General features: G+C 43.0%; 1 protein-coding gene across 8 annotated transcripts; it reads right to left on the bottom strand.

Annotated features, from left to right (window-relative positions):
• Positions 1-342: 342 nt before the first annotated feature.
• On the bottom strand, positions 343-22,709 carry DNAJC27 (DnaJ heat shock protein family (Hsp40) member C27). Of its 8 annotated transcripts, none has more exons than XM_085846895.1 (10): positions 22,420-22,709; positions 13,730-13,820; positions 13,448-13,590; positions 12,638-12,747; positions 12,021-12,103; positions 10,324-10,393; positions 9,527-9,691; positions 6,007-6,129; positions 5,389-5,537; positions 343-3,100 (listed from the first exon to the last, which is right to left on the bottom strand). In XM_085846895.1, the coding sequence occupies exons 4-10, from the start codon at positions 12,698-12,700 to the stop codon at positions 2,965-2,967; spliced, it is 789 nt and encodes a 262-aa protein (XP_085703021.1). In that variant the 5' UTR covers positions 12,701-12,747; positions 13,448-13,590; positions 13,730-13,820; positions 22,420-22,709; the 3' UTR covers positions 343-2,964. The 8 variants fall into 8 exon arrangements, with proteins under 8 accessions (XP_085703021.1, XP_085703023.1, XP_085703024.1 ...); XM_085846897.1 differs by lacking the exon at positions 22,420-22,709 and adding an exon at positions 22,305-22,410; XM_085846898.1 differs by lacking the exon at positions 13,730-13,820.
• Positions 22,710-26,325: the final 3,616 nt, after the last annotated feature.

Raw genomic sequence — 26,325 nt, 5'->3', positions numbered from 1 at the left:
GGGAAGCACTTGGGTCCCTCCCAAATGCTTGGTCCTGAGGCCGTCAGGCACAGATAACTCCACATGCCAGTGGGTTGCTAAGCAACCATGAATGCCAATTGCTACTGCCAATCTTAGCAGGGTTACTCTACTTTGCATGTTACCATTTCTGGTGGATTGACTGCACCAAGCGAGTTTCGTGCCCTTGATGTGTACTTGCATTAACTTTCCATATCAGGTACAGCCGAGCAGAGCAGCCAAGTATACACCGGCCAACAAGTAAATCAGATGGATTACAACTTCCTGTCTAACTATACTTGTACACTGTGCCGGACCAATGAAGGAAACGACAACTGAGACAGATTGGAAATAACAACGAACAATTATTTATTGCACACAAGCAATCATTTAAAAGTAAGCATGTACAAGCAAGAAAACGAAAGGCACATAAAAGCAGATTTAACCATCCACATATTCATTCTTATTTAAAGCCTGGTGTTGGCGCAGTGGTCAGGGCAGCGGATTGGGATCCAAAAGGTCCTGAGTTCAAGCCCCGTTGGGCCACTGAATTTATACACCAGGGGGTTAACTCAGCCTGTCATCCTTCCGAGGTCGGCGAAATGAGTACCAGTGTACTGGGTCGGTGTATACCCCGGTTAAAATAGGTGTACCATATCCCTGTGTCGTAAGAGGCGACCAGGGTTGCGTCAGGAAGGGCATCCGGCGTAAAACGTGCCAAATCACTATGCGGATCATACGGATGATCCGCTGTGGCGACCCCGAACGGGAGCAGGCGAAAGAAGAAGAAGAAGAAGATATTCATTCTTATTTAATCTTACACAAAGGACACATGGCCATCATTCAAATCAGAGGAGCTGAATAAAAGAAGAACTTGAGAAGAAAAGAAAAGTGGGGTCTCTTCTTTTTTCTCTCACTTCACACAACCCGACAGGGATGCGCCAGCTCAAATACACCAGAGAATGTGGAGGAAAGGATGAGAAAGATGGGCAGTAGTGATGCCGCACGATGGGACATGCAGCCGCGTCCCCGAGGTGCCCAGACCCAGTAGGTGAGTCCTCTCTGGTGTCCCAGATATGCCAGCAACAAGCAACTCCATTTCTGCTGGGCCCCTGTGTCCAGGAGCTCCACACAAATCAAACTGCGTTCTGGGATTTCCACTCTGCCCTAAAAAAACTCTCGGTCCCTCTTGGTCTCTCTCTTCCTCACCCAGGATATCTAAGCTTTCTCTTCCTCTCAGGACAAGCTTTCTCTCACGTCTTTTCTGAGCCTCCTTTCTGCTCTTCTTTCTCCTCCTCTCACTGTGATTGAGCGAGCCTCCTCTTTCCTCACAGGATCTTGCCTTTTTCCCATCTCCTCTCTATATCGCCGCCTCTCTCTTATTGCTCCCCATCCGATGTGGGTGGGTCTATGATCCAACTTGTAGAAAATGTCGCGTCACTCTGAGGAAATGTTCAATACAGTCACCGCCCCTTCCTTCATGCACCAAGGCCACGACGGGGGCCCTCAGCCCCTCCCTGCATTCACAAAACGTCCTATGTACTGTACGTACTGTTTCACATGCGAGAATGGCCATCCTGCAGGCCACAACCACCAAGCGTCATGCGTTGTGCCATGAACATGCATGTGAGAAGGATCGAAAACGGAAAGGGATTCTGCCGGACCGAGTGATGATCAAACGGTCATGGGATTGAAGGTAAAACCGATGGAGTTAAGAAGGGATTGTCGAAATGATGTTTGATGAATGGGAGGTAATGCACTGATGGTGTGAAGAAGGGAGGATTGAAAGTCACAGGGGGAGAGAACGGACCTACGGACCGATGGGAGTGAAGGAAGAAAGATTGAAAGGAGTGGTGGGGAGAAAGGGGGCGTGGGGGGGGGGTTAGAGGAAGGGAAGACATTACACTGGGGAAATACAAGCTAACCAATGCATGCCCACCAAAGAACCCCTTAACAAGGGACCAAGGATTATACACATAGACTAATGAAACAACTGATCCTTGGGTCTCCCACGTGTCCATGTATGCTCTTCCTCCCCTGGGGTAAGTTTTCCAAAACTGTAACATCATATGTATATGTGTATATATATATATATATATATATATATATATATATATATATATATATATATATCCAACCATTGGGACCATACTCAAAACAGCGTCGGTGCTGCCGAAGTAGTCTCTGGAGCTATTGGGCACAATCCTTGACAGGTTGCCACTCCAACGCAGGATTCTCAAATGGCAGAATAATCCCAGCAAGCTGGTACTCATTTTGCCGACCTCAGAAGGATGACAGGCTGAGTCAACCCCACCTGGTGTTAATTCAATAGCAGATTGGGATTTTAACTTGGGACCCGAGGATTCCGAGCCCACCACCCTGACCATTAAACCAACACCAGGCATATATATGTATATCGTTTCTGAAAGTGGAGGAGAGTTTGAATCATATTCAGAATCATTTAAGGCTATATCTGAATAATCCAATAACACATATGATATCACAAGGATCCAAGTTAGTTTAGTACATTTGTAATCTGAAGTTATTTGCTGGTAAAACGAGCCGCTGCCAATATGCATAACTGTATACAGTCTACACATTTATCGAAGTCAAGGTCTTATTTTGCTGTTTGAAATGTTTTATTTTTGGAAGAAATTAATCATGGGACAACAAAATTGACTTGTTAAATATTTGGGAAACATCACAATCAGTGGAAAGTTTTTATGTTTTTACTGGTATATTCATATCAATTTAACAGGTGATGATTAAATGGGTATGGGAGTCAGACATTCCTTCAAGAGTGTCCACTATATGTTGAGTTTGGAGTGTCTTGATTTTTGACCAAAAACCTGAAAATATTACTGACCTCTATACATCTCCTCTGTGTTTCTGCTAGTTCCCTCCATTACTGAAAAAAATCCACACAGCATTATAGCCCATCTCCAGCATGTGAAATGGAATACAGCTTCAGTGTGTGGTGTACAAGAGCTGGTTCCGGGCATGCAGGATGGCCTTGAAAGCTTCTTCACAGCCAGGTGCTGAGCTTTTGTCTGGGTGGAGTAATATGGCGAGTCGGTGATATGCTCGTGTTATCTCCTCCCTGCTTACCAACACAGTATAAAATACAAGGGGAGGGATTTTGTGTAAAGAGCTAATACAAAGTTTGAAGCAAACACGCATTAGAGCGAATACCTCCACGAGGCTGAACAGTTTACGTCTGGACCGGATCTGCATCCGGACCTTTACCAAAATCAAATCCACTTGCTTGTCACCTACCCAACTCATCCACCAAGTTTTGTCACAATCCATCTCCAATTTTTGGAAATATCATGCTATACAGTATATTGTTTTCGGCCCATTCTTTCAGTGGTGAAGAATCACTTCAGAATTTTTTTTTTAATTCTTGTATCCAGATCCGGATGTTCACCAAAATCGAATCAATTTGTCCTTGGCACACAACCATCCTATTCAATAAGTTTCACCCGAATCCATCCATAACTTTTTGAGATAGGGCCAAAAACGATGTATAGCACCAAATCTCTCAATGGTGAAGAATCACTTTAAAAATGCTAGTATCCGGATCGAAATCTTTACCAATATCTCATCAATTATTCCTTGTTACACACCCACAACCTCTCCACCAAATTTCGTCCGAATCCATCCACAACATTTTGGGATATCCTGCTCAGAGCTAGACAAACAATAAAGATGTCATGTGTAGCATGATACTTGCAAAATCCAAATAAACAACAATAGTTGCCGTGGAAACAGGAATGTGGTAATTTGGGAAATTCGACCTATCAAGTGTTTTTTTTTTTGCATGATGGAATATAGTGCATAACAAATTTAGTTGATACATTTTCTAATTGTCACCTAATAGGCGTTTTCATGTTTTGGATAGCATTGACCCTGACCTTTGACTAATTTTGACCATGTTATATATAGACATACTACACATACATACAAATACGCTGTGTAAGTTTCAATCTGATATCTTGAAAAATTCCTGAGGTTTGGCAAAAATAAAATCACAAAAATAGCCCAATTATTATAATTGGAGTGAAATTGTTGTCATGGACAGTTTTTCCCTTTTCCGTGTGGGGCTTTTCCCTTTGTCGCGTGGGGCTTTTCCCTTTGTCGCATGGGGTTTTTCCATTTGTCGCATGGGGCTTTTCCCTTTGCCACGTGGGACTTTTCGCTGTACCACTAACCAAGATGAGCAGAACCTGAAGACAAAGAAAAATAATTAATTAAGTAAATTTTGCCCCTCTTAGCTTGGTACTGAGGTGATTTCCCAATGAGGGAGCCTTATGATTATGACTGTTGACTCTCAAGTGTTATTGCAGGAGGCCCTCAAACAGAAGGTCTCATTGTGTCTATGGGGTCTGAGGGGACTAAGAGTTCTCATGGGGTCCAGAGTGTCTCCAGGGTCATAGGGTGAAAAGGGGTCTTAAGAGTCCTGGAGTTATCAAGGGTCTAATGGGTCTTAAAAGTTGGTTATAAAAGGGTCAAAAGGGGTCTTAAAGTGTCTTCGGGTTATAAAGGTTATGACTATAAAGGGTCTTAAAAGGTTCAAAGGGTATCGAGATCTAAGGAGCCTAAAATGTGTAAAGGCTTTAAAGGTCTACATGTCTAAAAGGTATGTTTCAATATTCCGTAATTAAGAAGTAATTACTAGACATAGTCAAGGTCCAATAATCTCTATTATAATACCAAGCTTGCACACTAAAAAGTCGGCTCGCCGTCACACGATTCCTATAAAATTGCTGTGGCACTTAGCGGACATGCCGACAATGTTTGGGAAGTCTTGGCGTTCCATAGTACCACTTGCATTTTGCACAATGTGTATTTTTGTCATTCCCCGTGTACGGTCTGTCGTCTGCTACCAGCTATGTTGTACTGCTATCCCGTGCATGTGCACGGGTATCGCTAGTAAGTAATTAATCGACGTATTCACGGTCCAACTCACATTAAAACAGTACGTAATTAATAGACATACTTACATGGGTCAAACAAGACTTCATCTCAATGAGGGTTCACCATCCACCCGTATTTTTCGTTTATATCTATCACGTGAATTTGTTGAAAAGTGTCGATTTATGTGACCTTGACCTTTGACATATTGCCCTCAAAAACCAATAGGCTTCCAGCTTGTCATTACCTCTACCACGTGGTGAAGTTTCGTGAAGATTGGAGTAAAAATGTGACCTGTAGGCGATTGATGTACAAACAAACAAACAAACAAAATAACAGACCAGACCAACCAATATACTTGCGAATCTTCGATTTCGCAAATAACAACCAGACAAGGGTGAAAACATAATCTCCATCCACCTTTGGTGGAGGAGGTAATAACTGGACAGGAAATATCCAACTTGGGGTACAACCTACCTCGTTGCCCCAGGTCGCAAACCCAGTGTGTCCCAGGCATCACGGCAACCACGGATCCTCACAACTGCCTCAGCTTGCTCTTTCCTACCTCTCCGAGATGTCATACACCCATCGCCCTCTCCTCTTTTCACCATCGCTGCCAGCAGGGACTGAAAATATAACACATCCCTGTCTTAGCTCAGGTATCAGAGTCTCCAAAATGTACATAATGCAAGGTACTTTTTCTCAATCAGTAACTCAAACGGTGATGATCCATTTGGCATACACTCCCTTTCAAAGACGTAATTCAATGGACAGTTACAAAAACCTGATCTACTTTGGAATAATCATTAAGCAGGCTGTTTCATCTGCTTGGACCTACATAATTGTGGACATAAATATACCCACGACAAGTTCTCTTACCTTAGCCCTGAGGTATCATAAAGCACTGAAATTAATCTTGTTTTTCCTGGGTAACCATGCATGAGAATATCCTACTAAAATAGCCTTTCTGCTTTAGCTCTTCCATGAGCCTCAATCATGCAATGTCTACAAGAGGCATCTAACTGTCCCAGAATCTTCCTACTGTTATAGACATTTATTTGTGTTTTTTGTCAATTAAACTGTCCATGATTTTACCTCAAACATGTCAACAACACCCTGCCCAGTTTGGGCTGAAGTTTCAAAGTATTGGCAGCCATGACTCTCTGCCCAAAACCTGCCTTCACTCTCACTTACTACTCGTAGCCTTCCTGGTTCCACCTGCACACCCAGATAGATATGCATTCCAAGGTGAGTGAAACAGGGAATTCAGGGCTACATTTCACATGCGAACAAAGCCTGCAGGGTCATGCAGTTACTGGATTTAGCTGAGGTGAAAATCCTAGAAAACGTGATGGACTGCATAACAGGCCATGACCTGAGGTTACACACTTTTTTTTTCTAAAAGTAAGGACTAATTAGCCCCCGCTGGACAGTCCAAAATGGGGGTTTATGGATTTGCTCTCGAATTTTGTGTGTGTGCATGCATGCGTCCGCAGCCATATCTCAGACATGTATGGAGTGATTTTGTTTGTACTTGGCACAAAGACAACACATGATTGGAAACATAAACGCGTCATTTTGTTTCGCGAAGTAATCAAAGATGGCTGACTAGCGGCCATTATAGTTTTTAAAAAAAACCCGGCATCAACACACGTCCTCAACCATTTCTCGGACATGTATTTACTGATCTCATTAAAACTCGGCAGACGGACAATGAATGATGGCTTACGTCTTTTTTTTTTTTTTGCAATTACATCTAAGATGGCCGACTGGTGACCATTTTGTTACTTAAATGTGTCCCCAACCATTTCTCAGAAATGCATGGTATCTTTTGTTCAAACTTGGCACAAGTACAGCACATGATGGCATACACGTGCATCTCACTTCATTTGGTGATCTGATCAAAGATTGCCGACTTGTAGACTAGTGGCCATTTTAATTATATATAAATATGGGCTAGCCCTTTAACTCTGCAGAGCAAAATTACTAAAACAACGGGGTCTATGACATTTTATGTCTTTTTTCACTTGTTCATTGATATCCTGCGACAACAATGAGGTACAAAACATGTAGAGGGAAATGAGCATAAAGTCAAATACTGTACCAATTAAGGTCCTTCGGCTTGGCGTTTGACTTCATTTCCACGAAATGGGTTTCTGTGAATTTTTTAGCACCTTGAAACCTCATTTCTGGATGGTTGCATTTAAGATTTAAATAAAACGAATTTCAAAAACTGACTAGGTTTGATCCTCAAAATTTTCATTTGCATCATTATGCATGTAAAACCATATTCACCATTAATCAACAAATGCAACTTCCATGAATTTCTCAGTAATTGTTGTGGAGAAAGCCATGTCTTGTCCGTAGCTCATGGTGGTAAAACACGTGATGTCAGTTAAGTGTTTCAGCCGATCGTAGAGAAGACATGGCTGCCTCCACAGAAATTACTGTGAAATACTCTGAAGTTGCATTTTTATTTCCTGATTCTCTTGATGTACAAATATGAAATGAATAATGCAATAGCTATCAGATCAAGTAATTCTCAGTTTATGAAATCTGCTGTTTGTTTCACTTTGAAGCAGTCGGGAACCTTTCCTAATCCAAGGGCCGTAACAGCTATTGTTAAACTTGGTGCGGGCCGGATACATGCTTTAGTGACTTGTTGAGAATTTTAACAGCACATATGCAGATAAGTAATATTAATAATCATTCTGACTTTGAAAATCATGGCACTCTGAAGTCAATTTTTTGCTTCTTAATGCTCGACATTATACTAATCAACCACGGTCAATGATAAGACAAATAAGTCACTTATTTCACTGCTTTTTATGTCAAACTGTTCAGAATTTTTTTTTTTAGAGACAATGGTAATACAATCTAGATATCTATGATCACAAAGCGATCACCAAGGGTAAGCCTCTCCTGGCACCCGCAATTCAATGATGGCCATGTTTTCTTCAGACCACCACGTGGCTTTGACTTTCAACATTTAGGGATAGACTAAATGAAGAAAATGTGTCCCCACCTACAATCTATCCATAAAACTCAACATGATGAAAATCGGAGCTAAATTATTCAAGTTATAATCAAAAATGTGTTTTATGTTAATTAGGTTGCAAAACGAAAAAGATAGGTCAAGGACTCTAATGAAATATCAGGTGCAAAACTTCAGTGCAGTTCCACTTTTGTGATGCAAGAACATTTTGGAAGGCCTCGCAGTCTTTAACATTCCGCATTGGCAAAATTGAGCAATAAAAAAAATCTAATAATTTTTTTTTCAGACTGCCATTTCACCTTTACCTTTAACTTGGAGGGGTATGGTGATCTTGTTCAAACGTGGCACACATAAGGAATGACTATCAGATAAGGAATGATATAATACCTTAAGTGTAAATGCACCTGACTCGAAGCTATCTGAGGAGGGCAATTTCGTTCCGATTAGACAAACATTAGTGAAGTTATGGTGAAAAATGTTAAAATGTCTATAATGTTAAAATGTCTCGGCATGACTTTAAAATTAGGTCAAGGTCAAAAAAAAATGATATCAACCCCGCACACTTTGTTTTGCTATTATTGATGCAAAATTTATTTCGGAAAGTCCCAGCCAGCTCCGAGATACAGCTGGGACATTGGCAGAAAAAAAAGGAAGAAATAAAACAAACCTAAATGTTGGTTTAGTACTCCTCGAGGTCGAAGAAACTCTGACATACCATTAAAAGTTGGGGGAGTTAATTGTAGAAACAAACCCTACAACAGGTCTTAGCATCCTCCATCCTTTAGGAGGCTTAATAGCTATTATTTGTGCTCGCTTTTTTCTCTATGAGGTTGTACATGAGCAACAATCTGAATTAAGATCACGAGTGTGGTTGCGAGGCTTGTCCTTCTTGTCTTCCTGTTAACTTCCTGTCAAGACTAATGCTATCACATAGTGGTGAATATGGTTATATACAACTTATGAGGATTAAATAAGTTATAGCATTTCTTAGGAAATGCACTTTGTGTGACTTTTAATATTCCTACGTAATTCTTATTATATATATCCCCTTGCACTATTAAGTGCACAGGGCTGCTGAGGCAGTTTCATTGGCTTGGCTGCTGGGGGTTACATCATGGAAGTGTTGCTACTCTGATGCATGACATTTGACTGCAAGTGCAGGGATTTGTAATTTGGACAAAGTGCCAGCGATAGCTCACCTTCTCCACCTGAAAGACACTGTAGGGTCTATAACATCCACTATCTAATGCTAGCAAATGGGACACCCAGTTTAACATCCATCTGAGGGATGGAGCACACAATGATGAATCATCCTGCATGTGGAATGACAGTTTATCGCTGGGTCGAGACTCGAACCCAGACTGGACAGCTCAGAGGCATGTCTGCGTACCTCCGTGTTATCCTGCCAGCCCTCTGACATAATCGTTATGTAAAATACTGAACAAAGTATCGCTACGTGGGCTGGATCAACAGATGCGGCAGGCCGGAGGTTCCCCATGTTTACTTTAAAGGATAGCAGTAGTACATTGCATTTTCTATATTTTCTTTATAGAGTAAAAGCTAGTGCAGAAGGTGTTCATCCTGCCACCAAGCCTACAATGTCAGACATAGACTGCCTGCCTTATTGGCACAAACAGCAAAAACGACAGAGTCGAGTGAGCCATGGGGCATGGTGCAAAGGGTCATCTCGGAAAGCCAGCCATCCAGAGCCTCAAAGGTATCTCGGCTGCCTGCATCATACACCAGCAGGGCTCCCTGGTTGTCATTGTAAAATTCATTCCGTACCTGCCAAGATGCACAACCACAAAGCACAAAATCTCATAGATCTGGTGGCATTTGATATTTGCATGTTATAGTTTGATAATTCATTAATCAATTGTTTTCATAATGAAAGTGCAATTTAGATGTCTTTTATTTGATTAAGGGATTGATCAGAGACTATTGGACAAATGGTTTGACATTCATTCAACAACATATAGGAATTAGGAAGATCGATACTCTGACCATGATAGACAATCTAGGGGGATATAAATGAAGAACTTGGGGCATTAAGCTGTTTCTCATATAAGAAAGAACTATGTACCGAAAATATTAACCCTCTCACCCATCCATTGCCTGTATACACATCCTGCTACGACAAGGGTTATATGCTCATTGACATATATCTGTTACAGTATGTCCAAAACTAACCATAAAACAAAGACGCAAGTGCTGTGAACACGATGGTTTAAGGAAGCTAACCTCCCATAAGTTATCCTAGTGCATACTTTAGCATGGCATACAGTACACCATACTTTAGATGCTAAGTACAATGATCATGACAATCTTGAGTTCAAACCGATTTTATCCATCAATTAACTCATTCATTATTACTGTGAAAATAGTCCTTTTATAATTCTCATCCTTATTTTTCTTACTTCATAAAAGAGAGGATTTCCAGATGTGTCAAAAATATTCACTTTCAGTTCCACATCCTTCAAATGCACCCTGCATGAAAAATACTGCAACAATGAGAAGATAAGAGCAATGCCTTGAAAGGTCTTGCACTGCATTCTGTGATGGAGTGCCACCGAAGGTCCATCACATCGAGAGGAAGCATACAGTTAATCAATTTTTTTTCAAAAATAAATGAAACTGAGGCTGAGACTGTTTATTGGTAAGCGTATTAAAAGGATCTCTCCAGTCATCTGATTTAATAATCACATTTTCAGTCATTCTGGATGTTTATTTATTATCCCCATTCCCCACGCTTAAAAAAATAAAACGGGAGGATATTGAAATTGGCTCCTTCTGTCTGTCTGTCAGTCCATCACGTGATCTCCTAAACAGTTGTGCAGGAATTCACCAAACTTGGTAGTTATGATCATCACATGGCAAAAAGTGCAAGAGCAGTATCATTTTTGGCCTCACTCCCTGGGGCCCTGGGGCAGCGTCAAAACATTTAAAATACCAAAAATGCAATTTCAAAATGAAACTTTGAAGGGCAAATCAAAGTGAGGGGATGCATTCAATATGCAGTGATTTTTTTGATTTGACCCCTGATTCATGCTACATGGGGAGGGGGTAGGGGGGGTAGGGGGGTGGTGGACTTCGGGTTACAAGGGTCAAAACAGAAGATTTTTTTTAACTCAAAATTTGATATTTGGTCATTCCTGGTGGAACTTTTTTTGCCATCTTTCAACGTTGATTTAGGTGAGAAGCGTGGGGATCTGCATCGGCATTCCATTGACTTTGCTTTTGTGAATTAATGTGCTCATTTAAAGGTTGTTTTTGTTAACATGCTATCTCGACATGTTTTCTTTACTCCTTATGCTGGTGAGGCTAATCAGGGAACGTGGATAAAAACATTTTGACTTATTCTGCTTTCAAGAAGGCTGGCAGGATAACTTAGACTTGGAGGTACGCACAATGGTCTCCGAGCTGTTTAGTCTGGGTTTGAATCTCCGAACAGCTACAAACTGTCATCCTGGTGTTTCACAGGCAGACTGATTCATAAATGTGTGTGCCGTCTCCAAATGGACGTTGAATTGGGCATCCTGTCTGCCGGCATTAGTTGGTGGATATCAAAGATCCCATGCTCTATTTCGTGAAGAGTAGGCAAGCTATCGCCAGCACCCAGAACAAATTCCTCCACCCTTAAATCGAGTATCATGTGTTGGAGTGGTGATCCGTCCAGGATTGTAGCCCTGACCAAAGAAACTGCTTCAGCACATAATAACTTCTTCAGTGTATGGGATAGCTCGCCTACTCTTGTAAAATAACACCAAGAATAGACGGGCTATCTGTAAATACATCACACTGCTCTATTCTGTACACAATTACACCAACGTGGACTCATTAAAAGTAAAATTGTTTCTGTGGTGAAAGCATGGATGAAATTAATGAATGCTTTCATGTTTGGCAATAAATATACAGCAAAACTTTAGAAATCAATCGGTCATGAAATCAGCAGTCAGTAATAATATTCTTTCCTAATAATTGTTTGCAGGTGAACATCAATGTTCAGTGTAATGTTGTTTGCTGATGGGTGATGTTACGCTTGGATGCAGAATGACTTCTAACAGAATTGTCGCCTGATGTTCCTGGTTCAAAAAAAATAAAATGAAATAACCACCTTGTCAGGCCGTAGTCGATGCCAACCGTGGCAATGTACTTGGACACAAATCTCTTCTCGCAGTACCGCTTGATCAAACTGCTCTGTACACACATAACACCAATATGTACTCATTCAACGTAAAATCGTTTCTGCAGTGAAAGCCTATCTGTCCAACTCCAATTTTAGCAATAAAAGTTTATAATGCAAAGCAAACTTCTCATCATGGACAATGAGGGAACATAAAATATTAATCCACAAAATAATTAATTTAACAATACAAAACATATGATACATGATTGGATTATAAAAGTTATCTGTGAATGAAAACGGTTCTGAACAATTTTTCCCAGTGTTACACACCTCTTAAAATGGAAGTGTAAACGTCCGTAAAGTTTGGTTACAATTTAATCGGAGCAGTAAATCTTCACTATCAAATTCAAAGAATCAAAACTTGTCCCTTAATTTATTGTTTTCCTTGCTTCAATTTTTAATATCACGTCCACCCCTCATTATACCCAGAATTGTTCTTTTGATACCTTTTTCCTCATTATAAAATTCAGGTTATCAGCATGCACATTCCTATTCCCCCCCCTCCTCCCTTTCCCCAATCCCCCTACTTGTTTTTCCATTCTTACCTTGCCCACTCTGGAGTTTCCCAGGCTGATAAGCTTCACCGATGCTGAGTGGGTCGAGGCCATGGACAGAAATTCTTTAGCTCACCTGGTGTCACTCAATACATGAGCAGCTGCAGGGTGACAGATATATATATATATATATATATATATATATATATATATATATATATATATATATATATATATATATATATATATATATATATATATATATATATGTAGTAAAAGCTTCTTTATTAAAATAAAATCTGCTTAAAATGCAGAGCTTACAGACAAGCAACAGAGAAAATAAAATAAAGTGAAGAAAAGAAGACTTGGATGTGTTCAGAGACAACTCCACACAATTAAACAGGTAATTTTAAGAGCCAGTACATTGAGAAACACTAAAAAGAGAGGACCCAGTGAGTGAGCAAAAGAATGAATGGGGAAGGTTCAGAGAAGGCATACCTCCTGAGAACACCATCAACAACAACAACCTCTAAGGGGAGGTGTGCAAGCTAGAATTTTTGCATCAGTCTTGAAAATAAATATACAGCTGATACAGAGAGATTGATAAATAGATTTGTTTTCATTCATAAAATCAAATAATATATTTAAAGTGATAATTGTTCTCCAAGTAAACAGGTACACATCACAACATTTATCTCTGATAAAATACATGTCAGACAAGGCTGGTGGGAAGGAAAATATCTAGCAAGGGACAAACACAGACACAGTACATGCAACAATGGAATAATCATGAAGAAACAGTTTCAAAGATAAGCACAGAAACAGGCAAGATGAACACAGAGAGAGAAGGAGACAACATACAGTACAAAGCTACTCTTGACATGTTCACTCAGCCTGTAATTCTATCTACAGTCTCTGCGGAGCCTCTGGTTGGTTGCTTGCCATAACGAGGACAAACTTTCCGATGTGTCCAGCTTTTCCGTTAACGATCAACAACCAGCCGTCTGTGTGAGACAATGGTCATGCACCATAGATGACTGTTTAGGTCCTGCTGTATCTCCCGGGAGTAGCTTATTAGTCCAAACCTGGAATGACAAAATCTATTGCAAGTGGTACAGATATAAATTGTAACTGGATACTCACAGTCGTGCTGCTTTGTACGTGTTCCTTTATCTTCGCGCTGAGACAGCCACTTTCACTGATCGTTCTGCTTTCTCGCAGCACCGGTCTCTTTCTTTTGCAGTTGTACAGTCATGTCATACCACACAGTTTTTGAACACAGTCATACCACTCAATGCCGAAAGTTTTATACAGTATCTGTCTTGCCGTTGTTTTTTAATCACAACTTGGGTCAACCAATTCGTCTTTTTCGTCAGCTACTTCCCCATAAAGTAAATGCTTTGGGAGACGACCGTCCTCCATTCTGTGTATATGACATAACCAGTGGAAGTACAGCTGCTTAGAAATACCGGAGATGCTTGACATATTGGCCTTACATATAAAACCACGGAATTAGGAACCTCTATGTACCAAGTGATTCCAAGAATGTGGTATAGTCAGCGGAAATGGAACCCATTCAGTTTCATCTCCTGGAAGCCATATGTTGTCCATGTTTCGCTGATAAATAGAAAGGTGCTGAGGATGCAAGGCTGTTCTACTTACACTTTTAAGTTGTGTTAATTTAGCACTTCATTAGGTTGCAAAATGTAGTTGCACACTTGCCATTGCAGGCATTTACCTCTTTGTCAAATGATAACATTATCACTTCCAGTGGACTCAGTTCACAAAAGTTATGAACAATTTCTAAGAGATGATTGTCCAGTGTAATAGTTGCTTTATTAATCCCATCCTGTAGTGTTTTCTTCAGGTTGATAAAAAAAAGGAAAACTCATTAGATGCATGTGACGGACGACTGATAAAGTTTTAAGGTCACTTTCAGAATGAGCAACAAACTAAGGCTGTCATCATCAGCACAGAGAAGCTTCTTGAGCTGAATGGATAATTGTTTTTTGCTTTCAGGAGAGAAAGACTGCACAACTTACAATGTATGTGTCAAAGAACGCAGAGAAGGAGAATCTAATTATTTAAGAATGTGATATAACATGAGTGCATGTCGTGAGAAACGCATAACTCATCCACTCATTTTACAAATCAATGCAGGGGATGTAAAACATGTCTCATCTTTGCTGGCCTTTCTTCATTTTGATTTTCTTCTTTTTGCTCTTCTGTCTTTACTTGTTTTCTGACCACTTCTATTGCTACCATAGCTGAAAGGTCAATACGAGGCAATCCTCAGAAGTGGAGTTTCAGAAACGTTTTGGTACAACAATAATTGGTAGTGACATGGGAGCCTGAAAGGACGGATGAAAAGGACTCTTCAGTTCACTCTCAATACCGACTGAAAGTTAGTGTGCCTCAGAAATGAGATTTCATGGAAGTCCTGGAATGCATGGTATACATACAGTGTACAGAAGCTATTCAAAATAAAACGATCATGTAAACCAACAATTACAACTGATTTAATCAATTACATCAGGCATGATCGGGGTATTTACGGAAATTTGGCTGTTATCACAATGTATATATAGCTATTTCTCATCACTCACTGACTCGCATTAATGTTTAATACTTTCTTGGTGGGCTACAAAACTAAAATTTTGCATACTAATGCAGCTGGAAGTTATGAGGATGGCCGAGAGGTCGGCACACTCACCTCTCACCTGTCTTGCATGGGCTTGAATCCCAACCCAACTATAAACTGTCATCCAGGTATTTCTCAGGCAGGATGATTCATCAATGTGGGTGCCGTCCCTTGGATGGATGTGAAGCCAGGAGTCCCATCTGCCAACATCAATTGATGGACGTTAAAGATCTCACGGTGTCTTTCATGAAGAGGAGGCAAGCTATCATCGGCAGGTCAGGTCTGGTATGTATGGGAGCATGCACCGGAGCAGCGTGTCGCTGCGTCCACTTTCCGCCTGTTCTCCAGGGGCCTCCATATGGCCATCCTCCAGGCAGATGCCTGGCCCATCCCCATGTGGTCAGCACATTGGCCTCCTCCACTGACAAAGCTCCCTCGCTGAGAGAATCTGGTGAGCAGGATCAGCTTCAGGAAAGCGAGCCACATGTTCATACAGCCACAGCTGACGCTCACGGACTATGCAAGTAACAAATCTAATTTGAGTCTCTCAGCAACCGCTCATTGGACACAAAGTCCGATCAGTGATAGCCATGGATTCTCCAAAGAGCCCTATTCCAAAGGAAATAAGTCTCCATCTCAGATCCCTGATCAGAGTCCAAGTCTCACATCCGTAGAGCAAGACTGGAAGCACCAAGGTCCTGAAGACTCAGACTTCCATCCTCCTGCACAGGAACCAACACTGCCACACCCCATGATCCAGTGAATCCATGACTCCCCAGGCCGGACCCAGACATCTATTCATCTCTGGCTCACAGCCAGCGGAGACATGAATATCACTGCCAAAGGAAGTGCATCTCTCGGTGACCTCAACATCCTCACCTCAAACAGGTACAGTCAGGACAGCAGCATCCAAGATGTCATTGAAAGCCTGGATCTTAGTTTTCACCCAGGAAACCCAGAATCCTAATGGCTCCGACTCTTCATTCAGCACCTTGAGGGCCCCCAAAAGGATATCCAGGGTCTTCACAAAGATGACTGCATCATCTGCGAATTCAAGGTCAGAGATCTTGTCATTCCCAAACAATGCACCGCAGCTTGATCTCTGCAACATCCTCCCCAGAATCCAGTCCGTACCACTGCTGAAAATGGTGTGGGCCAGTGCACACCCCTGAGGAATTCCAGTCACAGCTGGAAATAAGTCGGAAATTGTATCACCACATCTCACAACACTCTCAGTACCAGAGTATAGTTCAGACATCAGATTGATCAGTTTTGGTGGTACCCCACGAAGACCAAGAATCCTCCAGAGCGCATCCTGATTCACTGAATCAAACGCTTTACAGAGATCAACATCGGCTGCAAGCAGCCCCTGCCGAAACTCTCATCTGTGTTTGGTGAGGACCCGAAGAGCAAGGAGAAGGTCAGCTGTTGACCTCTTTGGTGTAAAGCCTGATTGCTCTGGGCACTGGTGCTCAAGCAGATGGTGGTGAACCCTATCAAGAATTATCCGAGCGAAGACCTTGCCCGGCACTGAGAGCAGCATCCCTCCTCAATGGTTGTTGCAGTTCTGGCTATCACCCTTCCCTTTCCAGAGAGGGACAACTAGTCCCATCTTACAGTGAGTTGGGATGATGCCTGTGTTCCAGGCAGAGCCCAGAACTGTGTGCAATGACATGAGTACAGCATTTCCACCAGACCTGAGAAGTTCAGCATGGATGCCACAGATCCCAAGAGCTTTGTTTATTTCGATCGATTCACTGTAGCCTGTGTTTCCACAAATGAAGTTGGATCATAGTTGATTGGAGGTACAGCAATGGGGATAGTAACACCCCTGACATCCAACTCAACAGCTGGTGGATCAGCCTGGTGCAGCCGCTCGAAGTAACCGACCCAGTGGGCCTTCACTTCGGACTCCTCTTTCAAGGGCCCACCACCCTCCGCTCGAACTGCAGTACACCGAGGGACGGGCTTGGAGGAACACAATGCGCAAATTCTTCTGTATTCAGGATGAGAATCACTTGACCACAGGTGATGCTCTACCCCCTCACAGATTCCTCGCACATAGGTCTCCTTGTCAAACCTCAGCGCTCGTTCACTTTTATGCCTCAACTACCTGAACAGCTCAACAGACTCAGCCATTAAGTCTGGCCCTGCAACTCTGGTGAATGGTATCCAGTGTCCCTTGAGACACAAAATTCTTCTTCGCCTTTCAAAAATCCACAGGCAACATCAAGGATGTGGTCTTGAAGGCACTTCACTACTATTCAGGATTCCCCAAAGCAACTCGACCCCCCAAATTCCCACGCAGCCTGTTTGCAAACTCCTCAGCTACCCTCTCATCCTAGAGCTTGCAAACATCCAGCCGAGGCTGGGGTGTTACCATTCTCCTGGATTTAAGCTGCAACTTCGGAGTTGCTCCAACAATCCTGTGGTCAGTATTTAGGAACTGAGCACTCTGGTAGACCCTGCAGTTCTGGATTATCCTCCAGTGACCATCAACGAGCACATGGTGAATCTCCTTTGCCACACCACCAGCGTTGGAATACCAAGTCCAGCGATGAGCCTGTGGGTGCTGAAACCATAAACCAACCACCCTAAATCCATGACTTTGTGCTATTCTGGTTCACAAAGTCAAGGAATTTAGTGCTATTATGTTTCACATTTCCACAACCATGGGGACCAAACCATATCTCATAACCATCCCTATCAGTTCCAATCGGTACATTCAAATCCCCCAAGACTGGAAGTGTATCTCACCTGGGGTACTGATCAACCACAGACTCAAGCATGGCACAGAATGCGTCGTTCATGGTGAGATCACTCGCCTCAGTCGGAGCATATACAAAGACCTGGGAAATGACACCCAAGGAGTGATGAATCCTTAGTCTCATAATATGCTCGTTGACCGGTGTTACCTCAATTATCATTGGAATCAGCTTATTGGACACAGCTACAGCAACTCCTTGGGCATGGTAACCATCAGAGCGACTAGACCAATAGTAGGTGTAACCACCCGCCATGATCTCGCCACTATCCGGTCTCCGAACCTCAGAGAGTGCTGCAATACGGATGCCAAAATGCTTGAGCTCAGATGATAACAGAGACAGGTGATCATCCTCTCTTAGGGATAGAACATTCCAGGCACCCACCCGAAGGGACCGCCTCAGGTTAACCCAAGGAGACCGCCGTCTGGTGGACAAGACCTCAGCACCAACATGACACACACTACTGCAATCCATCCCAGGAAGGTTTCCCCGTGGTTTTCCTCCTTTCATCAAGGAGTTTGTGTCTCGAAGGCTTTGCCCCAATCCCGTCATCAGGGAGCTGCCCTTAATGGGAGTACCTACCCTCTGGGGCAGCTGCACAGGAGGTACTTCCATGGAGTGGGTTTTCAGTTTTCTTTGTGTTTTTCGTGTGTTTTGCAGAGCGAAGGGTTTTATGGTGGCCAGAATGAAAATTGTGCCACCAACCTCCTTTAAAAAAAGTAACCCAACTGCAGGAGGATGTCCGCAGACACAGCTGAGAATGAGAAATGGATGGCTATTGGCTCACAATGAGCTCCTTTGCCCTTTGCCTCAGAAATTACCAGCACCATGACAAAATTCAAAATTCCTGACCTCACTTTCTGAGTCGGAGTGGCGACCTGACCAGGATTATAGCCTAGTAACTGCTTCGCCAGTACAAACGCTCTGTATAGGGCATGGTAGATGATGATGATGATGATGATGTAACTCAAAGGCAAGATTCCAGGAAAAATCAGAAAACTGTTCATAAGTATTTGGGAAAAAAAAATTACTCCTCCCCCCTCCCCCCATTTCTATTATCACCCCGAGATCCTTCTCCTGTGTGATATGCTCCAAGACTGCCCCTTGCATCATTTAATCCCTATTTCCATTGTTCTTTCCCATCCCCAGCACCTTGCATTCCTTATGTTAAACTGCATCTGCCAATTTTTTGCCCAGTCCATGAAAGTATCTGCATTCAAGACATTCCTGAAATGATCATACCAATCTCGATTATCTACCTTACCTCTGAGCTTCGTGTCATCTGCAAATTTGGAAAGCCGACTTTTAACTGCACTGTCCAAATCATCAATGTAAATTGTAAAGAACTACAAGGGCACTTGGGAGAGCGCATTCCTCCGCTCGGCTGATTAATTTATGTTTTGTATCCCACTGATAGGTCGGATCTAGATTTGGATCTGAACTAATATCTAATTGGCTTGTTCTGGTCACCTAACCAACTCGTCCACCAAGTTTCATCCAAATCTGTCCGTAACTTTTTCAGAAATCCTGCGATTTGTCGTTTTTGGCCCGATCTCTCGATGGTGAAAAATCACTTTTTAAATTCTGAGATCCAGATCCGGATTCGAATCTTCACCAAAATCTAAACGTCTTGTCCGTGTCACATACCCAAGCTCTCTACCAAATTTCATCCAAATCCGTCCACAACTTTTAGAGATATTTTGGTCACAAACAAATAAAAAAATAGACAGACAGACAGATAGGGGTGAAAACATAACCCCCATCGACCTTTGGTGACGGAGGTAATAACAGTCGTAGAACTGATCTCTGGAGTACTCCCCCCCTCCCCCATCGTTTCAGTTGGATAGCCTCCCATTTGCAGCAACTCATTGCTTCCTATCACTAATCCAGTTTCCAATCCATCCTCTGGTACCTGTCCTGATTACAACGACCTGTTAAAGATATCGGTTAACATTTCACTTATCTGCTCTGCCATCACCCTCAATACACTTGGATGCATATTATCTGCCCTTGGAGCTTTATCATTCCTTAGTTTTCCTTGTTCTTTCATCACTTCCTCCATTCCTCCTAACAAATCGTTTTCATATTCCCCTCTGGCTTGATGAATTATTTCCATAACTAGCCTCTGCTGACTCTTAATAACGGGCACCCCCACCTTCTGGGCAGAAGTACCTGCGTTGGCCCAACGGACGCAGATGGCCGCTTTGTGTCCGGGGAGTCGAAGAAATGGAAAATTGTTAAAGATAGCACTGCAATCTATACAGTAATCACCAGGATGAGTGACGATGTGAGGAAAGTGTGAGATTAAGACGCCGCACCGTAATCACCAATGTTATAATCACCTCAATACCGTGACCAATCGACGAGTGAATATTGCTGACATAGCTACAGCCACGCAACCTCTATTTATGACAGCAGGGTGGATGATGATATGAGTGTGACTCCCGTCTTGTTTTTTGTACTTAATAAATGCCTTTTGCTTTTAATTAATAATTTATTTATAACACTGCTTACCTCCTTACTCATCCACCCAAGGGGTGTGTTCAGTTCCCAAGTTTCTTATTGGGCGCTTGCCAAGTGAGCTTAAGCACTCAAGCAAGCACTCCATGAGAAACCGTTAAGGAACGACTGGCTTGGCAAGCGATAGCTAGCTGCTTGGTAACTGAACACACCCCTGGTCTTTTTCCACCTTTCACTTTACTTGCACTTCACTGGGACATCCCAACTTACTCTGTACCCGACAGTCGCCACCGTCTACACTTTACACCATTGCTGCTTGAAAATTTCCCATTCCTGTCTCTGATGCAGACTGCACACACTGCGTACATCAAATGGACGTAAACTTGGTGTCCCGTCCGCCGGCACAAGTTGGTGGACACGGAAGATCCTCCGGTGTCCTTCGTGAAGAGTAGACGAATTGTTGCCGCACCCTGAACTACCTACAAATTGCTGCTTTCATCTACAGGGGGGCACTGCATCAGAGGAATTGCTTCACTCCAAACAAGCACATACTGCACACGAATTAATTAAATAATTAATAAATCTCTGGGTATTTTTTTTGTATACCAAGTCGAGGCTCATGTAAGACAATACACGGAAACATATCATAACAATGTAGGAGACAAGAGGGGTGGGAGAGGGAAGCTCAAAATTGTGGGGAACAAAGACAATGGGATATCTGTGGAAGGGCGAGGGATGGGATGGGATGGGGTGGGATGTGGTGGGATGGGATGGGATGGGATGGGGTGGGGTGGGATGTGGTGGGATGGGATGGGGTGGGGTGGGGTGGGATGGGATGTGGTGGGGGGGGATGTGGTGGGATGGGATGGGATGGGGTGGGATGTGGTGTGGTGGGGTGGGGTGGGATGTGGTGGGATGGGATGGGGTGGGGTGGGGTGGGATGGGATGTGGTGGGGTGGGGTGGGGTGGGATGTGGTGGGGTGGGGTGGGGTGGGATGTGGTGGGATGGGGTGGGGTGGTATGGGATGGGGTGGGGTGGAGTGGGGTGGGATGGGATGTGGTGGGGTGGGATGGGATGTGGTGGGATGGGATGGGCTGGGATGGGGTGGGATGGGCTGGGATGGGATGGGCTGGGCGGGGCTGGGATGGGCTGGGATGGGATGGGCTGGGCTGGGATGTGGTGGGGTGGGGTGGGGTGGGATGTGGTGGGATGGGATGGGGTGGGGTGGGATGGGATGGGATGGGGTGGGGTGGGATGGGATGGGGTGGGGTGGGATGGGATGGGGTGGGTGGGGTGGGGTGGGATGGGATGTGGTGGGGTGGGGTGGGATGTGGTGGGATGGGATGGGGTGGGGTGGGGTGGGATGGGATGGGATGGGGTGGGGTGGGATGGGATGTGGTGGGGTGGGATGGGATGTGGTGGGATGGGATGGGGTGGGGTGGGATGGGATGGGGTGGGGTGGGGTGATGGGGTGGGATGGGGTGGGGTGGGATGGGATGTGGTGGGGTGGGGTGGGATGTGGTGGGATGGGATGGGGTGGGGTGGGATGGGATGGGGTGGGGTGGGATGGGATGGGATGGGGTGGGGTGGGATGGGATGGGGTGGGTGGGGTGGGCTGGGTGGGGTGGGATGGGGTGGGGTGGGATGGGATGTGGTGGGATGGGATGGGATGTGGTGGGATGGGATGGGATGGGATGGGGTGGGATGTGGTGGGGTGGGGTGGGATGTGGTGGGATGGGATGGGGTGGGGTGGGATGGGGTGGGGTGGGGTGGAATGGGATGTGGTACACGGGGTAAACAAGATGGTACCACAGGGACTTTCGGGAAGGAAAACGGAATCCTTTGGACTACCTGTCATTCTTTTTTACCTCACGTACACCAACCGACTTACTACAGCTACACGACTCCCCGTACACTCTCCCCGTACACTCTTCCCGTACACTCTTCCCGTACACTCTTCCCGTACCTTTGGTCCCTTTTCGAACTCCCCTCGTTTCATTCGTGCACCACGGTTGCCATGGAGACGCCGCGTCACTTGGTCACCGAGTGGACACAATTCCCAGTGCTCGCTATTTTTGTTACTGACACACATTAACATTTTAAAACTCCCTGATTTCCTCATGATTTATACACACAGCGTCAAATTTGCTGTGCAGGAGACGCAGCATGTCCCCGAATGCCTCAAAAAAGATCACAAATTCCGTTTTTGTACGAGGTGACGTCGTTAAAAAGGTTATTGTAACTCCACACTCACATGAGTCGACATGTCTAAGAAACGTGAATAAGTATATAACTAAACATTTCCGTAACCATTATATTATATATTTATTTTCACAAGATAAATATTTGAATGTTTTTTTAGCGTCTGAAAGCGTTCGTTGGCCCCGCCCCCCCCAAAATAAATAAATAAAATAAACAAAACAAAACACACGGTGGCGTGATTACGTCATATCACGTGACCTGGCACGTCATCTCGATCTCCGGTTCATGGACGTACGTACGGTCTTACAGCACTACTTTCTACGTGCAGTAATGATTTTGACTATCGTCGTAATCTGAGGTTTCTTGATCAGAAAATTATTCGTCAAATTCACTTTCTGACGAGTCTGTAAAGCGAGTTGTGCGGCCATTACCCTTTACGTGCCTCTATTACGTCACGCCGATGACGTAATGGCCATGGAAGTTTAACTGGAACTTTTAGGGGCGGTACCCGAATTTTTAGGGGCGGTACCCGAACTTTTAGGGGCGGTACCCGAACTTTTAGGGGCGGTACCCGAACTTTTAGGGGCGGTACCCGAATTTGCTTTTTGAACTGAAACACATCAAAAAATTATTTAAAAAAACAAAACAAAAACATGTTCAGTTCTTTGTTCATTACTTAGATATTATATCAACATAATCACATCGAAAAAAATTAAAAAACATTCTCATTTTGTGGACCTTTAAAGTATTGCATTGTTCGTCGTGGGGCAACTTAGCATAACAATTGTGCATTTTGTGAGGAAAGCACCAAATTTGGCACACTAGTAGCCAGATCATATAATGAACAGATTTGGATATTGGGCAATCTCAAAATTTTTATGGCAGTGGAAAATGGCTGCCACAGCCATCAGGGTCTGAATTTGAGATGGCCCAATATCCAAATCTGTTCATAATATGATCTGGCTACTAGTGTGCCAAATTTGGTGCTTTCCTCAGAAAATGCACAATTGTTATGCTATAGGCCTATTTAGCTAAGTTGCCACACTATCGGGACAAAATATGAATGATAGTATAAATGCTCTCACTTTTTGTTAATCGACTTGAAAAAACAACTTTCAGCATTAAATAAAAAATCTGTCAAAATAGGAAGGAAAAAAACAAACATGCAGTGACAAGTGGATTCCTGCAACAACCATATTACTTACATTCCATATTAAAATTACTCATCATCATAAACATGATTACTATTAAATATATGAACACGATGAAATACCATCATCATTATGAAAGGTGATGAGATTTTCCTCTGTGAGCAGAACCAACAGGTCGCTTGTGATGGAATTCCGTCTCATGATGTCCCTCTTGAGGCTGCTGTCCCATAACGCACCGTTTTTAGGAGACATCATCTTTCCAGGGTCTACAATCTACAGGGTGAGTCATAAGTCCCAGGACACGGCTTTACCTGTTTATACCATGTATGTTCAGCTCTCCCAGAAGCAACACGTGTGTCGTCAAGAGGTAAAGGGAACACAAGTTACCAGAACGCCGCCATTGTCCAAACAGGCTTTTAATCCGACCACCACAAAACAGGCCCTGTCCACACATTCGCAGACGCAACATAGCAATACATCACACATCCCACTCCTCAGACAATTAACACCCGTTTATATCCCCCCCATTCCTACAACAACAATTGTAATCTCAAATTCTCAAAAAATGCCCATGTCTTACTCATGTAGATATAGAACACAATATGTCAATTAGAGCAATGACTACTTCAGTCTTTGTACATTGCATGCTTGGCCTTTAATTTTTACAACCACAGCAATCCGGTTGTTTTGGTTTTCGATGCATTTAAAGGTATCACCACCTCCTGACGGGCTCCAGAACAATGTCGACCTTGAGGCCCTCAATGTCATCCACTGCAAGGTTCCTCTGCCTCAGGTACCTGTGTGTCACTCCCCTGGTGTTGAGGAGCTTCCTCCACTTCTGCTGAAAAATCAACATCGCTGATGACTTTCGATGACAACATCATGTCACTTCCACATATGCTGCACGCCTCCAGTTGACACTTCCACAGTATATGAAACAGGACCCATTCACTTGGCGATGTAACCGGGTACCCACTTGTCGCCCGAGCTGTAATTTTGAACTGAAACGTATTGGGCTAAGCGCATGTAAGTGGTTACCACCCTATTTTAGGGCATACCCTGACTTGAGTGGGATTTTTGAAAGTCACAAAGACTACTACTGGTCATGAAATTTGGTTCATTGCACAGAGAGTGTTCCATAGAACCTTAAATTATATAGGTTCATGGGTCTATGATGTATATTACTGAATCTACAGGATTTTTATTGAATATACATGCCCAGTATTGGCCTTTTTTCTTGTTTCACCTTAAAATATGACATATATTAGACCATGCAAAAATACAACATATAAAACATTCTATATGAAATTTCTCATCTAATCAAAAGGTTTTCACCCACCATCTGAGAAAATCAGCATTTGTGTCGGTCAGTGGTGGATTCGCATGATATACGCACATTCTGGCATATTTTTATTTTTTCTTGTTTTATTGCCCTTTTAGAGCCTGGGACTATGAAATCCCCGAACAAAATGACTAGTTTATCAATAACTCATATTTACGTGTCTTAAATTATTCAACTTATTACCAATAATCAATGTAAAAAAAATTGAGATTATCCAGGTGGATACTTAATTACAGCGGCTTGGCCGAACTTTCCAACCCAAATGTCCGACTGCACGTCACGTTTTTAAAAAAAAAAAATGCTTTTATCCTTCTGTGCATCAGATTATTTTCACTAAAATTTATTTACAAATGGGGCACAGTGATATAGATATAATAGTATAAAAAATTGAAAACATGCATGGCTTTGGTTTAGAGTCATTTTGCATTTTTGTCCGACTGCACGTCACACTTTTTTAAATTTGATTAAAAAATTAATTTTCTTTAAAAAAATTTAAAATATTTTTCCAGGTATTTAAAAAATATTTTATTAATTTAGAAGGCAGTTAAAACAGTTTTGGAGAGCCTTTTGTTACTCCCAGAATTGATTGAATTGAAAATTTACATCCAAGAATTTGTTCGATAAATCTTCTCTCTTTTAGTGCTTTTCAGCATCTGACAAGTCACTGAATAGAGCAGTAATAAAAAAATAGGTATGTATTATCTATCTATAATTCCAGCAATCTCTGTGTGTGTATGTGTGTTTGTGTTTGTGTGTGTGTGTGTGTGTGTGTGTGTGTGTGTGTGTGTGTGTGTGTGTGTGTGTGTGTGTGTGTTTGTGTGTGTGTGTGTGTGTGTGTGTGTGTGTGTGTGTGTGTGTGTGCGCGTGTGTGTCTGTCTGTGACCGCTGTTTCTCGACAACCATTGATCCAATCTAATTTAAACTTGCCAGATATATTGCTGGGGACCTGAGGATGTGCCTTTTCAAGGTTTGATATAAATCGGACAAGTGCTTCCCAAGTTATGGCCATTTATTTACCAACCAATGACAAGACATGTTGTTGCGTGGGCGTGGCCGATGGGGGAAGGGAAGCTCAGCCGCGTTCCCCATTACGGGTTACAACGTACGGGCTTCCGGAGCGTGATGACTTCGTGTATTCTAATAATTTCTCGATTTCTTATAAGCATTTATAGATAAA

This window comes from Eptatretus burgeri, chromosome 11, assembly GCF_056783735.1.
Source record: "Eptatretus burgeri isolate ZD-2024b chromosome 11, Ebu_testis_v1, whole genome shotgun sequence".
Taxonomy (NCBI): domain Eukaryota; kingdom Metazoa; phylum Chordata; class Myxini; order Myxiniformes; family Myxinidae; genus Eptatretus; species Eptatretus burgeri.
The sequence above is the reverse complement of the archived record's forward strand: the minus strand, read 5'-3'. Positions and strand labels throughout refer to the sequence as shown.

What these genes read in the sequence shown, in the direction of transcription:
- DNAJC27 (XM_085846895.1), bottom strand. Translation starts at nt 12,700, where the DNA reads ATGGCCTCGACCCACTCAGCATCGGTGAAGCTTATCAGCCTGGGAAAC. An exon ending in ATCGACTACGGCCTGACAAG is followed by an intron (nt 10,394 to 12,020) that starts GTGGTTATTTCA and finishes TTTTTCATGCAG; the next exon opens with GGTGCATTTGAAGGATGTGG. An exon ending in GAAATCCTCTCTTTTATGAA is followed by an intron (nt 9,692 to 10,323) that starts GTAAGAAAAATA and finishes GCATCTTGGCAG; the next exon opens with GTACGGAATGAATTTTACAA.